Source organism: Macrotis lagotis, chromosome 2, assembly GCF_037893015.1.
Source record: "Macrotis lagotis isolate mMagLag1 chromosome 2, bilby.v1.9.chrom.fasta, whole genome shotgun sequence".
Classification (NCBI taxonomy): Eukaryota; Metazoa; Chordata; class Mammalia; order Peramelemorphia; family Peramelidae; genus Macrotis; species Macrotis lagotis.
In genome coordinates, this window is record NC_133659.1 from 63,197,122 (window position 1) to 63,213,540 (window position 16,419).

Consider the following 16,419-nt stretch of genomic DNA (forward strand, 5'->3'; position numbering starts at 1 on the left):
TTACTAAGTGTCTGAGACTGGATTTGAACCCAGGTACTCCTGACTCCAGGGCCAGTGCTTTATCCATTACACCACCTAGCTGCCCCTGGATTAGTTTTGATTGCAAAACCTTCCCAGTTTCATGGCATTTCCTTTCACTGTGACCACTCTAGCAAAACATGTATTCAGCTCCAACTTCAATAAAGCTGGCCTTCATTTGCAAGTTTTCTATGAGTGTACACATGTTCCATACACTGATGGTGAGTCGAATCTTCTTTGAATAAGTCTTTGTAGATTTTTTGTGTTTCAACTGCACTGTGGGATTCCCCACCTGCCATGCTTATCAGCCCAGAATTGGGCAAGAACCTTTTTAGGGCACCTTTTCTAGCCCCTTCCTCACATCAGGAGGTGAGCGATACAATCCTCAGAAAGGCTGCTCAGTCACCAGGGGACTGCTGAAACCTACTTCTGTTTTCCATGGAGAAATGACCTGATGGCCTTGGCCACCTGTGTGCAGGGTTCTGATTACAGCTCCCAGCATATTCATACCTGCTGCTTCATTACTTGCCTGTCACCACAGGACTTTGAAGAATGGTTATGAGTGATGTCTTTTGTTGCATGTGTAAATTGGATTCTTAGAGCTTCAAAAAAATCACCCACCTTACTCTCTCTTCCAAAGTTATCATGATCCAGCATAGCAAGACAGAGTCAAGACAACTGGTGATGGCTTTAAATGTAGTGGATGACTTTGGGAGTCTGATGTCTAACTAAGCTCTAAGCATTCCATAGTATTTGCTTTGGCTGGCTTCATGGCTGTGGATGGATTGTTCTCCTCTGCCTAATCCACCAGTGGAAGACTTCACATACTTGGGGTAGACACCCCCCCACTATTCATTAATGAGTTTGAGACTCCCTCATTTACCCTCAACCTGGTTTAGCCCACCTGCCAAAATGGTTTGCCAGGGTGTGGCTGCTGTGTATACTACAGCTTCTTGGAGCCACCTGTGAGAGATGGCTCAGGTGGATATCAAAGGTGGAAAGCAGCCCTGAAAACATCCTACACCCCAACTGAGCCAAGTGGCTCAGTATGATTCAGCTGTGTGCTATGTTGACCAAAAAGAAGCAAAACAAACAAAAAAATTAATGCAATCTCAGGCTATTTAAGAAAACCAGGAATAAGAAAATGATAAACTCATTGTATCCTCTCTTATCAGACTTCATCTGAAGTTTTATTCTGGGCATCACAGTTTAAGAAGAACTTTAATAAACTGGAGAATGAAGGTCATTGAATCCACTTAATGGGCATGCCCCTGAGTTGAGTATTGACCTGGTGTCTGAACTCACCTTGTGACCTACCTCTGGTCATGACACTAAGACTCCTGGGCAGACACCTTTGGTGGGGAGGGTATCATTGTAGTGCTCCTCTCCATAGACTCACTTTCTTCCCTAACCCCTACCTAGGTGAGGGTTAAGGGATGCAATGTCTTGCTAATATGATTGCACTCATGTAGGACTGTCCTTTGTACCCTCATTCCAAATTGTGTCAGACAATGGAGATCAAAGACAAGAATGGAATAATCTTGTCCTCAAATAATTTACATTCCACTCTGCTATTTACTTGTCTTTTAACTTATATTATTTGTAAGGGAACATATCATATCTCCTTCCAGATTATAAATTCTTTGTAAACTCAACACTTAATTGCAGTCTATGTTGTGTGCCCTCATTTTCTGTTATTCTTTTCTAAATCTTCTGATCTCAACCCTCTAAATCCTGAAATTCTCTTTCTAGTCTTCTCTTTGTTAACAAATATAATATCCATTTCTCAGTTCTTATTCTCCTTGACCTTTTTCAAATGTTTGACTCTGTTGTTCACATCTTCTATCCTCCTAGATTTTCACATCTTCCTAGATTTTTTTAATTTTGCTTTCTTCAATATTTCCTCTATATGTCTGATGACCCCCAGTTGCTTTTACTGGGTCTTGTCCATGTCACACTTGCAAGTAATGGGTACACTCCAGAGGTTATGTCTAGGACCTTCCCCTCTTTTCTCTCTATACTCTCTCATTGATGGTCTTATAACTGCTATAAGTTTAATTATCAACTATATAGATAATTCTTGCATCTATGCATATAGCCCTGATATATTTTTTTTAGTTTTTGCAAGGCAAGGGGGTTAAGTGGCTTGCCCAAGGCCACGTGGTAGGTAATTATTAAGTGTCTGAGGCCGGATTTGAACCCAGGTACTCCTGACTCCAGGGCCAGTGCTCTATCCACTGTGCCACCTAGCTGCCCCTAGCCCTGATATTTTTTTCCTGAACACTAGTCCCTCTCATCATAAACTATTAGACATCTCAAACTGAATTCTTGTATACATTTCAACAGCAGAACTCATTATATTTTCCCCCTTATAGTTAAGGGCATAGAAACAATAACAAAAACAACATAATCTAGCATGTATGTAATGCTTTAAAGTCTGCAAAGCATTTTAGAAATATTTTAATTACTACTATTGTTTTCAAAATAATTCTAGGAGATAGAATTCTTATTATCCACATTTTATAGAAGTAAACAGAAGTTAAGTGGTTTACCCAGGATTATACCAATTCAGTTGAACCTCTCAGCGGCCTTTTCACAACATTGATGCCATCCTAGTGACTTGACTCTCATTTACTACATGAAGTTAATCTATGTCCAAATTCACGTATTTATACTTTCACAACATCTCAGATGGATATACCCTTCTCTTTACTCCTATAGGAAGCATCCTTATTCAGGCCTTATTGTCTCTCACCTGGACCATTGTAATAGCATTTAATTGGTTTCCTTACCTCAGTCCTCTCCCTACTCCATCCAACGCAACCTCCACATTGGTTGCCAGTGTTTTTCCAGTACTCAGATCTGTCCAATAAACTCCCATGATTTTTCTCTTTTCCCTGGAATCAGATGCAACTCTCTTTGTCATCTAAATATCTTTACTTATTGGGGCGGCTAGGTGGCCTAGTGGATAGAGCACAGGCCCTGGAGTCAGGAGTACCTGGGTTCAAATCCGGCCTCAGACACTTAATAATTACCTAGCTGTGTGGCCTTGGGCAAGCCACTTAACCCTGTTTGCCTTGCAAAAAAAAAACCAAAACCTAAATAAATATCTTTACAACCTGGCCCTTCCTTCTTTCCTCCCAGTCTTCTCACACATTACTTGCTTCTGTACATTTAATGATTTAGCTTTAAAGTGACCTATTTGCTGACCCTCCACTCTGTTATCAGCCTGCAATACAATCCTCCTCCTCCTCCTTTTTCCTCTTTCTTCTTTTTCTTCTCTTCTCTCCTGGAATGCTTTTTCTTCCTTCATACCAGAATTCCTAAGATTCTTAAAGATTCATTTCACTTTCCACACTCTGCACTAAACCTTTCCTCATTCCTGCAGCTGCTAAAGTATCCTCTCTATGATTAATCTTCAATCTCTCTTTGTATCCTATGCATACCTATTTCCTTTCACATAGTCTCTCACATTAAAAGATAAACTCCTCTATGAGCAAGACTTATTTTCCTTTCTTTTCAACTGCAGTGTGTAGCATGATGAGACAGTAAGTGCCCTTGATAAAAGATTCTTTACTGATAGCCATTTTAATCTCATTGTTCCCTGACTTAAATATAAAAATGTAAGCATCTTTAGAGAAAGGAATATCTCAATTATCTGTGCATTGTCAGCACCACACACAATCTTACAATAGTGCCTAACTATTAACTGGAAGTAGGAACCATGTATCACTTATTGCTCAAATGTCACACAGAAGAGTGTTTAGTAAATATCCTTGATTAGTAAATATATTTGATAAACAGACAAAGTTATCTAAAGAGATTATTTTCTAGCTAGAAAGGTTTCAGGATTGACTTCCTGAAGATGATGATACTTAAGGTGGGTTTGAAGGAAGAGAAGAATTTCAATAAGTGAAGTAATGAAGGAGAATGTTCCTAACATGGGGATGCAGGAAGCTAGAGGATGTCAAATGAGGTTTAGGAATAAAATGTTCAATTTGACTGGAGCACTTCATACTAGAATATGAAGTAGAATAGTGTCAAATATGGTGGCAAAGTAGAATGGATCTAAATGATAGAGGATCATAAAGGCATTTTTGGATAAAGATACCCATTTTTTTTCTTGGGAGAATGAACAAAACTATTTGTGAGGGACAGAGAAGAAAAAGAAAAGAGATAGAGACAGAGACTGAAGGAGGAGAGGAGGTAGAGGGAGGGGTAGAGAGAGACAAAAAGACAGATTTGTGAATTTGTGTAGGCTGATAGTAGGGAGAGAAGAATGACATCTCTGAAAATAGAACTGGCAGTAGTAGGCAAACTTTTTTCTTCATTTTATGGGAATATTTTTATGTATTAATAATCAAATAGTATTCTGTAATACTCATATGCATATTGGGCACAAAACTCAAGTTTAAACAGGCATAGTTCCTGTCCTTTAGTACAGTGAAATTAAGCCATAATTAATCTGTAGTCTTAGCATTGAGCTCCTTTAATCTCACCATTCCTTTGATCTCAACAAGTCAGTTAAGCCAGTCAGTAAATATTCACAGGGTGCAGGGTATTGGTAGCCTTAGGTAATTTGGGATATATTAACAAAAATTAGACACAGGCCCTACCCTCCAGGAAGCTTACATGACAAACATGCAATCAGCCTAAATGTATATAAATAAACTAATTGCATGAACATCCCCAGGGAGAGAGAGTTAAGAATTGTACTGATGACTGAAGACTGCTTGGTGTTACTTTTGGAAAACTTTCATTGTGATTTAAAGGACAAGAGTGAGCGCCTTTCTTAAAGAGCAGGAAAGACCTCATTCTGTGCCCTTTGGGTAATCTGGTTCAAACTCAGAGATGGAAAGGGAAGACTAAAGTATAAAGGGCAACAAAAAAAGTTTAATGTGGTTGGAAAATGTGTGGGGTAGGTAGGAAAAGAAATGGAGAAGGGTTGACTATGTGAACATTCAAATAGGATGGGTTAGCCAGTGAAAGAGACTTGAAAACCATGACCAGATGTTCTCCCACAGGTCAGACATTGAAAATGATCCTTTTAGAGATGTTTGATTATTGTTGTTCAGTTGTCTCAGTATCTGGCCCATTTGGGGTTTTCTTGGAAAAATACTATAGTGGTTTACTATTTCCTTCTTCAACTCATTTTACAAATGAGGAAACTGAGGCCATTAGGATTAGGTGACTTAGCTAGGATCACACAGATTCTAAGCATCTGAAGCCAGATTTATCTCAGAAAGAAGAGTCTTTTTTTTCTTTTTAGGTTTTTGCAAGGCAAATGGGGTTAAGTAGCTTGCCCAAGGCCACACAGCTAGGTAATTATTAAGTGTCTGAGACCAGATTTGAACCCAGGTACTCCTGACTCCATGGCTGGTGCTTTATCCACTACGCCACCTAGCCACTGCAGAAGAGTCTTTCTGACACTGGTACCTACATGCACTATGGCACCACCTAATTGTCCTAGAGATGCTTAATACTATGAGAAAAGTGTTTGAATTAGGATTAATTACTAATTTAGGATTAATTTAGGATTAAAATCCCTTAGTGAGATTAGGTGGTTGGAAAGTGAAGATTTGACAGTAACACAGAAAACAGAGTATGGAACATGAAAGAACAACCTGCTGGCATATTTAGTGAGAGGAAATTAATTTCTTTTGGATTTAGATATAAATATATGTGTATTTTAAGTGACTCATAATAATTATTATTAAATCAATTGTTTCCTCAAGGCATAGATAACTCAAATTTAAAGAGAAATTCAATTGATTTCAGTTCAAGTATTCATTGAATGTTTGCCATATATCAGCCAATGGGCTCAGTGGTTGAATTTGAGGACAAAAATGGAAGACCCCCTTCCTCAAAGCATTTACATTCTGTTGGATGAAAACAGCACATTCCTGAGAAGTATCTGAAGCTTAAGATAACAGAAGAATCAATCCTTCTAACACACACAGAACCTTTCAATATCAACAGTGTCTGCCTTCTCAAGAACCTTCCTTACCTGGTTACGGCCTTTGGGATGTCATCAAAGGGCCACTGGGGCCCAAAGAGGCCACTTCCACTGCCTATTAATGCAGTCATCTTCCCACCTTTTCAAGTTAACCTGACCTCACATTGCATATCTTACTGCAAAGGAGTCTTCAGCTGAAAAGGCATTTCAAAGAAATCTCCTCCCTAATGACCTCTCTTCCCCCCTCCCCTGTTTACAGCTGGCATGACAATGAGACCAACAACTATGACATCATCACACTCCCAGTAAGCCCAGGATGAAGAGGGAAACAAAGACCACCAAGACAAATGGGCATCCAATCCCTTTCTTTTGGGGCCCAAATCTTGCTTTGAGAATCCAGTGAAATATATGACAGCCTAATGTATCTCACTCAAATTTATTTACTCATGATGTAATTTGTTATCTAAATATATGTTTCATTTCAGTATCAGAGATTTATTGAGTTTCTGCTATGTTCAAGTCGCTTCCAAGGGGTCAGGGAAGACACAAAGATATGTAACGTGTAAATTTCTGTCCTCAAGGAACTTGCATTCTAACTACAGTTTAATAAAAGGAATAGGACAGACTATGAAAGATCACGGGAGATATGGATCATGTCTAACTGGGGAAGTTCAAGGAAGACTACAAAGACAAGGTGATATTTGAGGACCATGAAAGAAAAGGGGAATTTGAAAAGGGAAAGATTTGAAGTAGAGAGAGCATTCCCATTATGAAAAGTACTTTGAACAAAAGTCACTGTAGGCTAGCTAGGTTAGTGCAGGTTATATTCAAAGGACTATGACCATACCCAGTTAGCTGGAATGAAAGACACATGAATGAAAGGAGTAACAAGAATGAAAGGGTAGGTTGTAGCAAGGCTATGGAAGGGCAGTTTGAAATTTATTTGCTAAGTTATGGGAAACTACAGAAGGCTTTTGTCAAAGCGAAATGTAATTAGACCTGTTCATTAGAAAGATTGATTTATCAGTGGTATATAAGGTAGATGAAGTAAAGAAGGACATGAAAGTGAGATTAGGATCATAGAAAAAAATTAGAGTTAAAAGGAACCTCCATGCATATTTAGTTTAAATGGTACTTGGCTAAGAATCTACTCTAAAGTAGTCATGCAACAGTTATTTGGAGGCTTGCACCAAAGGTGATCCACCACTTCCCAGATCTAATATCTAATTAGGAAATGTTTCCTTATATCAAGCTATACATTGCATCTACTCATTCCCATCTGCCAATGATCTTTCCTTCAAAAATGCTGCCCAGAGTGAACATAATATTTCAGTTATGATGTAATCAGAGTACAATGTCCTTCATTCTAGATAGATAGTACCTTTAATAGTGAAACCCAATATTATTTAGCTTCATCATTAACCATATAACAATGTTTTGTTATTTTTTACCAGCAATACTCATCAATCCAACATATGGTTTTATATAGATATAGATATCTTCTCTATATCACACACACACACACACAAGTACATTTGTATATGCATGTTATATATGTATGTATGTATGTATTTGTTTCCTGGATAGTGCAGTGATACTTTTAGCTATGCTTACCTTCTAGCATGTTCTTATATGGTAAAGAATTTTTGTTCAACTTATTGGCTCATCTCTATCAAGTTGTCAGAAAATTTCATTTCAGTGTTTGAAATATTCAGTAAATTTGTAGCTAAGGGAGTTGAGGCAAAGTTCTCCATTTCAGAAGAGGAGCAATTGAGTATGGAAAGTGGCTTTGCAGCAGCAAGTTACAGAATCATAGAATTTTAAAACTGGAAGAGACTTAGTGACAGTTGACACTGACCTTGGCTGTTAACTGAGATGTCAGCTGGAAACAGTACTATGTTATTTGGTTATTGAAGACCACATATTTCTCTTAAGGTTTGGAAGTCATTTTTGCCTAATTTCTTCTTTACAATGAGAATATTGAGCTCTAGAGAAAGGAAGTTAAGATCCCAAGATTATATGACTAGTAAATGTTTGAATTAGGATTAAAACCCAAGTATCTTGACCCTAAATATAGTTTGTTTCCATTTCTATCCACTGGCCCTCTTCATTTCTGCAAGTAGAGTTCATTTTACTGGGATTCTTGAAATAGTAGGAGAGAGTATGAAAGCTTATAGGAGATATGGATCATGTGTAGTGAGGGGAGCTCAAGGAACTTTTCCTCACAACAATCTTGTGGAAGAAAACTCTGTGTGTGTGTGTGTGTGTGTGTGTGTGTGTGTGTGTGAGAGAGAGAGAGAGAGAGAGAGAGAGAGAGAGAGAGAGAGAGTGTTCAGTCTGTATCCAGATGCCATCACTGGAAGTAGATAGTATTTTTCATCATGAGTCCTTTGGGATTATCTTAGATCATTATATTGCTAAAAAAAACCCCAGTCATTCACAGTTGTTCACCATCAATATTGCTATTACTGGGTTCTTTGTTCTCCTAGTTCTTTCTTGACTTTGCATCAGTTCATATAGATCTTAATAGGTTTTTCTGAAATCATCCTATTCATCATTCTTGTAGTATAATATTTCATTACAACCATATTCCATAACTTATTCAGCTATTCCCCAATTAATAGCTATTTTTGACCTCTTAAGTATTAACAAGAGTTAGTGGAATGAGACATATAACTGGAATAAAGCTATGGAGAAATATACCTTATTCAAAAGAAGCATGACAGATACAGGAAGGCTATTAATTTATCTACTAGAGGCTATTAATTTATCTACATTTTCTCACAAATATCATGGTCCAATATATCCTAACTAGTTAGTTTCATGGGTAGCAACCACTAAAAGAACCACTACACAAACTACAGCTAATGGGTCACATTTTGCTCAAATCAAAAATATTTAATAGAATGACAAAAAAGGAGATACAAATTGTATTTTCCACTAAAAGTGAAGGGCATTCTCCCTCAAACACATTCACTATCTAAAGGAAAAATGAAATTTCACTCATGGGGGAAGATACTTGTAGGGAATGTATGTGGCCAATGTAATTCACACTCTGACAGTACAAGGCTATTGCTGTTCTCTGGTAATATCATAATATTGCTCTCCTTTTCTTTTGGGCATCACTTTGCTTGTGTCATGATTTATGCTTGGCTTATAGTCTTTTCTGAGCATTTCTGTGCCAGTCTTGTGGTCTCTCTTGAGTATATCTTCTGGGTATGTGGTTAAAGAGTTTATCTCAACTACAAATTTTTGGATTTCTTTTTTTCAGTGTTAGCCATTGGCAATATCACATCTGCTAAGGGCCAAAGACTAAAATCCTATTCCTGATAATGACAGGTCACCTTCTTTTTCAGTTCATAGCCAATGCCAGGAGCCACCACATGCAATTAAGGACCTTGGAAAAAAGCCAGATAGATTTGTTCCCAAGCAAACATTATTTTTCTTTTAATTTCCTAAAGTCTGGGGCTGAATCCCAATCCATTATACAAAATAGAATTCATAGCCTTTTTTTTTGAGTCTAGGATCCATTTGGCAAAGTCTGTAGATAAGGATAATATTTTTAAATGTTTAAAATAAAATACATGGAATTGTAAAGGAAATCAATTATATAGAAATACAGTTATATAAAAATACAGTTCATAGACCTCAGGTCAAGAAATCTTGGTCCAAAAATCTTATTTAGTATTAAAATTATGGGGATTCTGTGACCTCAGAATTTATTTCAAGGATCTACTAAAGAAACTTTCATAGTAGCATTGTGAATCCAAGGACGATGATTTCCCTTAGATCCCAAAATCTTTTGGATCTGCTAAGCAAGTCAATGGGGACAGGGAAGGGAAGCAAAAAATAAGATGCTAGAAGTTTCAACCTCATATCCTTTGTTCTTTCTTCCTGCCCATCAAAGGAAAGTATGGCCAACAACAAAGGTCCTAAGCTTTGAGTCTCCCTATATTAATAAGAAATACATTAACTAAAGATGGAATAAACATGGATGACAGCATTGGGGTGAAGATTAGTAATAATGATAATAATAATAGCTAGCACTTATTTAGCACCCATTATTGTGTCAGGCACTTTGCTAAGCACTTAATAAATATTCTCCTTTGATCCTCATAAAGATCCTGAAGATAGGTGCTGTTGTTATTCCTATTTTCCAGTTGAGGAAACTGAGCTTAAACAGGAGTTAATTGACTTGCTCATGATCATATAATTAGTAAATGTCTGAGAATAAATTTGTTTTCAGTTATTTCTGATTCCAGGCCTAGTGCTTTATCAGAAATAGGAGCAATGTTGTCAGAATAAACTTCAGATAACCTGATTAGAGGGATGAAATAGAAAAGGGGTTAGCAAAAGAGATCACATCACAGTCTTGATAGAGAAGTCATTGGAGAAATCAATGATGAGATCTGTTAGAGATCTCCCCCTGTTTCTCTATTTCTACCCTTTGTTCTTTCCTACTTTCCTTCCTTTCTTTTTTTTCTTTTCTTTCTTTCCCACTCTCCTCCTTCCTACCTTCATTTGTTCCTCCCTTCCATCCTTTCTTCCTTTTTTTCCCTTCTTCCATCTTCCTTTTTTTCAACTCCTATGCTTTATTTTTATTTTTAAAAACCCTCTAGAACAAAGAAAAATTTAATATCTCTACTACATAACAATTCTTCAAATATTTGAAAATTGTTACTGTGTTCTAAGTCTTTTCTTTTTCATATTAAGTTCCCCCATTCATTCACCTTGGCCTTGAAGGAAATGGACTTCCTGATGATTCTTTTCTGGATAAGCTGTAGTCTGTCAATGTACTTCCTTGGATGTGGCACCTTGAATTAAACATCATACACTAGATGAATTCTAACCAGGGCAAAATATAGTGAGAATTTCTCCTTAATAGTCTTAATAGTCCTTTATGCTAATGCAGTCTAAAATTCCACAGGCTTTTTTGACTAGCAAATCATACCACTGGCCAGTATTGAACTTCTACGAAAATCTCCCAGTTCCTTGTAAAATGAACTGTTTTCTAATCATTTCTCCTTTGCCAGTTAATTATTATTTTAAAATTTAAAGCCATTTTAAAAAAATCTCAAGTTTAAAAATATTTCATCAAATTTTATTGTATTATATTTGTCCTAACATTCAAAACTGTTGAGCTAATTTTGGATTATGACTATTTTTCAGTGTTATCAGTTTTGTATCATTAAAAATTTGATATACATCTATGTCTTATTTAAGCTAATGATGAAAACATTAACTAGATTAAGACCTTGCACAGATTTCCAGGGCATTATACCAAAAGTCTCCTCCAAGGTGACATTGAAACATCAATGGTTCCTCTTTCAGTTAATTCAACCAATTCTGAATCCAACTGACAGTGCTAAAATCAAGTTCATATATCTCTCTCTCTAAAGACATAATGAGAGGCTTTGTCAGATGCTAGGTGAAATCTAGGTAATCTATAGCTTCAGATTTTCCTCTTTTAGACTATTAACTTTGCAAAAATCAAATAAATTGAGTCTGGAATGACTAACCACATTGGCTTCATTTACTAATGAGTGACATATTCCTAGAGGAACTAAGATGACAATCTTACTATATAAGACAGAAAAATAGATAAGGAGGTTGCAACTAAACAAAATCATTCTTTGGAGAAACATAATAATGCATTTGACAGAAGTGGTTTTCTTTAATATCACCAAAGGCCACAAAATTATCACTCATGAAAAATTTGCCCATAGAGGATATATATATATTTGGCACTCACCATGAAGCTCATAGAATCTCAGAGCTGAGAGAGACTTCAGAGGTCACTGAATTCAGCTTTTCTCTGACCAAGAATTTCGTTCATAGGAGTCATAGAAAATGGATGCACAGCATCTACTTGAACCTTTCTGGTGGAACTAACTGTTCCTCTAGCCCACTTTACTTTGTTGCTGTTCAATCATTTTAGTCATTTAGTCACTTATGACTCTTTGTGAACCCATTTGGGTTTTTTGTTTTGTGGAGATATTGTCACTTTTTTCTCCAGCTCATTTTACAGATGAGGAAACTGAGGTAAACAGAATTAAGGGATCCACCCAAGATCACATGGCTAGTAAATGGCTGAGACCAGATTTGAACTCAGGCCTGGCACTGTATCTACTATACCACTTAATAACCCCTTACGATAGCTCTAATTACTTGGAAATTTTTCCTAACTCCAATTTTGATATATCTCTTGTCATCTTATACTCATTGCTCCACATACTATCCCTTCAAATAATTTAATATAGCTTTCAAATTCTCCTAAATTTTCTCATTTCCAGGCTAACTGCCTTTAGTTCCTTCAACCAATTCTCATATGATATATTGTTCTTATATGATATAAAACAATTCTGGTTTGTCCTTTTAAAAACAAACCTCAACTTTTATAAAATGATAAATGGTCCATATCTTTTCACCTACCTCCCCCCACTTCCCCAAACATCTTTATTATTATTAATATTATCCTTCAGACTCACAACTCAAATGCCATCATTTATTCTTCATTGTCTCACACATCCCCAATGCCACCCTCCCCCAGCCCCTCTTTCCCCTCCTCCCCAATATTCCAATCTATTGTCCAGGCCTCTCAATTTTACTTTTCAACATCTCTCAAATATGTTCCCTTCTCTCCTCTTGACACTGTCATTACCCTCATGCTTAATATTATTGTAATAGATAATTATAGTGGATAGAGCCCCATGCCTGGAGTTAGGAAGGCTCATCTTCCTTAGTTCAAATCTGACCTTAGACTTATACTAACTGACCCTGGGCAAGTCGTTTCATCCTTTTGTTTCAGTTTCATCTGTAAAATGAACTGGAGGAGGAAATGGCAAACAACTCCAGTATCTTTGTCAAGAAAAACCAAAAATGTGGACAGGCAGCATTGGACACAACTTAAAAAAAATGCTGTTGGGTCTACTTGCCTTAAGTATCCCCACACTCCGGTTCTTCTTCCATTCCCAGTCATCAAAATGATTTTCCTAAAGCATAGGTCTGACTATGTCACTAACCTATTCAGACTTCAGGGCCTCCCCATTGCCTCTAGGATCTTACGCCACATCTTCTATTTGTAATTCAACTCCCTTCATAACTGAGCCCCATATTTGCAGTATTCTTATACCTTTTCCCTCACCTTTACTCTTTTTTTAGAAAGAATCTATTTATTTTGATACAATTTTCCCCCCATTCTTGCTTCCCTCCCCCCACCCCCCACAGAAGACCGTCTTTACAGTTAGTAAAAGAGTTAGTCTTTACATTGTTTCCATGGTATACATTGATCTGAATTGAATGTAATGAGAGAGAAATCATATCCTCAAGGAAGAAAAATAAAGTATAAGAGATAATAAAATTACACAATAAGATAATGGTTTTTTTTAAAATTCTAAATTGAAGGCAATCATCTTTGGTCTTTGTTCAAACTCCACAATTCTTTCCCTGAATACAGATGGGATTCTCCATTGCAGATAGCCCCAAATTGTCCCATATTGTTGCACTGATGGAATGAGCAAGTCTGTCAAGGTTGATCATCATCCCCATGTTGCTGTTAGGGTGTGCAATGTTTTTCTGGTTCTGCTCATCTTGCTCAGCATCATTTCATACAAATCCTTCCATGCTTCTCTGAATTCCCATCCCTCTTGTTTTCTAATAGAACAATAGTGTCCCATGATGTACATATACCACAGTTTGTTAAGCCATTCCCCAACTGAAGGACATTTACTTAATTTCCAATTCTTTGCCATCACAAACAGTCCCAAACAAACAGGGCTTCCATGAATATTTTTTGTACAAGTGATGTTTTTACCCTTTTTTCATCATTTCTTCAGGGTATAGTCCCAATAGTGGTATTGCTGAATCAAAGGGTATGCACATTTTTGTTGCCCTTTGGTCATAATTCCAAATTGCTTTTCAGAAAGGATGGATGAGTTCATAGCTCCACCAACAATGTATTGGTGTCCCAGATTTCCCACACCCCCTCCACATTGATCATTGTCCTTTCTGATCATATTGGCCAGTCTGAGAGGTGTGAGGTGGTATCTCAGAGATGCTTTAATTTGCATTTCTCTAATATGTATTGATTTAGAGCAGTTTTTCATATGACTATGGATAACTTTGATTTCCTCAGCTGTAAATTGCCTTTGCATATCATTTGACCATTTGTCAATTGGGAAATGGCTTGGTTTTTGAAAATTTGACTCAGTTCTCTGAATATTTTAGAAATAAATCCTTTGTCAGAAATACTAGTTGTAAAAATTGTTTCCCAATTTACTACATTTCTTTTGATCTTGGTTACAGTGATTTTGTCTGTGCATTTAATGTAATCAAAATTATCTAGTTTGTTTTTAATGATATTCTCCATCTCTTCCTTGGTCATAAACTGCTTCCCTTTCCATAGATCTGAAAGGTAAACTACTCCTTGATCTTCAAATTTGCTTATTATAATGTTGAGGTGTTGGTCTAATCTAAGTTTCTTCCATTCTAACTTCCAATTTTCCCAACAGTTTTTATCTCAATAGCTTGATTCCTTGGGTTTATCAAATAGCAGATTATTATAATCATTTCCTGCAATTGCACCAAGTCTATTCCACCGATCCACCACTCTATTTCTTAGCCAATGCCAGACAGTTTTGATGACTGATGCTTTATAATGCAATTTTTGATCTGGTAGGGCTAAGCCACCTTCTTTTGTACTTTTTTCATTGAATCCCCGGAAATTCTTGACTTTTTATTTCTCCGTATAAATTTACTTTGAACTTTTTCTAACTCATTAAAATAATTTTTTTGGAATTTTGATTTGTAGGGTACTAAACAAGTAGTTTAGTTTTGGTAGAATTGTCATTTTTATTATATTAGCTCAGCCCATCCATGAATAGTTGATGTTTGCCCAGTTATTTAACTTTTATTTTATTTGTATGAGAATTGTTTTGTAATTGTTTTCAAAACGTTATTGAATCTGCCTTGGCAGGTAGATTTCCAGGTCTTTTATATTGTCTGAGGTGACTGAATGGGATTTCTCTTTCTTGCTCTTTCTGCTATATCTTGCTAGTCATACATAGAAATGTTGAGGATTTATGAGGGTCTATTTTATATCCTGCAACTTTGCTAAAGTTGCTAATTATTTCTAGTAGTTTTTAGATCATTTTTTTTTGAGATTCTCTAGGATGCCATCATGTCATCTGCAAAGAATGAGACTTTTGTCTCTTCCTTCCCAGTTCTAATTCCTTCAATTTCTGTTTCTTCTCTTATTGATGAAGTTAACATTTCTAATACAATATTGAATAGTAGTGGTGATAATGGGCATCCTTGTTTCACCACTGATCTTACTGGGAATGCTTCTAACCTATCCCTGTTGCATATAATGCTTGTTGATGGTTTCAGATAGATACTGCTAATTATTGAGGAACAATCCACTCTGTAGTGTTTTTTTAGTAGGAATGGGTGCTGTATTTTGTCAAAAGATATTTCAGCATGTATTGATATGATCATGTAATTTCTGATAGGTTTGTTATTGATATAATTAATTATACTAACAGTTCCTAACATTGAACAAACCCTGCATTCCTGGGATAAATCCTACTTGATCATAATGTATTGTCCTAGTGATAACTTGTGGTAATTGTTTTGCTAAGATTTCATATAAGATTTTTACATATATATTCGTCAGGGAGATAGGTCTATAATTTTCTCTCTCTGTTTTTAACTCTTCCTGGTTTAGGTATCAGCACCATATTTGTGTCATAGAAAGAGTTAGGCAGAGTTCTATTTTCACCTATTTTCCAAAAGACTTTATATGGAATTGGAACCAATTGTTCCTTAAATGTTTGATAGAATTCACTTGTGAATCCATCTGGCCCTGGAGATTTTCTCTTAGGGAGTTCAATAATGGTTTATTGAATTTCTTTTTCTGAAATAGGGTTATCTGGACAACTTCTATTTTTGTAAATATTCATTCATTTCAATTTGGTTTTCTTCTCTTTTTTTAAATCAAATTGACCAGAAATTTATCAATTTTATTTGTTTTTTTCATAAAACCAACTCTTGGTTTTATTTATTAGTTCAATAGTTTTCTTGCTTTATATTTTAATTTCTCCTTGAATTTTTAGAATTTCTAATTTGGCATTTAATTGGAGGTTTTTAATTTGTTCTTTCTCTAATGTTTTTAGTTGCAGCCACCTTGATTGTATCCCATAGATTTTGGTATGTTGTTTCATATTGTCATTATCTAGGATGAAATAACTAATTCTTTCTATGATTTGTTGCTTGATCCACCCATTCTTTAAAATGAGGTTATTTAGTTTTCAATTAGTTCTGGGTCTATTATTTTGGCCCATTATTGCATGTGATTTTTATTGCATTATGATATGAGAAAGATGTATTTACTATTTCTGCCTTTCTGCAACTGATCATTAAGTTTTTATGCCCTAGTACATGGTAAT

General features: G+C 36.2%; 1 protein-coding gene and 1 long non-coding RNA gene across 4 annotated transcripts in view; one reads left to right on the plus strand and one right to left on the minus strand.

The window, feature by feature from the left end:
- KIFAP3 (kinesin associated protein 3) overlaps window positions 1-7,706 on the minus strand; it is a 208,934-nt gene extending 201,228 nt beyond the window's left edge. The window contains exons 1-2 of one of the 3 annotated variants that reach the window (XM_074221978.1): window positions 6,026-6,230; window positions 2,811-2,915 (exon numbers count right to left, since the gene is read on the minus strand). In XM_074221978.1, coding sequence (XP_074078079.1) covers window positions 2,811-2,915; window positions 6,026-6,105 — 185 coding nt within the window. In that variant the 5' untranslated portion in view covers window positions 6,106-6,230. Of the gene's footprint in view, window positions 1-2,810; window positions 2,916-6,025; window positions 6,231-7,588 lie in introns of those variants that run through there. The other 2 variants (XM_074221981.1, XM_074221979.1) reach the window with 2 other exon arrangements.
- Window positions 7,707-7,821: 115 nt separating this feature from the next.
- LOC141511029 (uncharacterized) overlaps window positions 7,822-16,419 on the plus strand; it is a 33,797-nt gene continuing 25,199 nt past the window's right edge. Inside the window, exon 1 of the long non-coding RNA XR_012475246.1 lies at window positions 7,822-7,909. This is a non-coding gene — a long non-coding RNA (uncharacterized LOC141511029). The remainder of the gene's footprint in view (window positions 7,910-16,419) is intronic.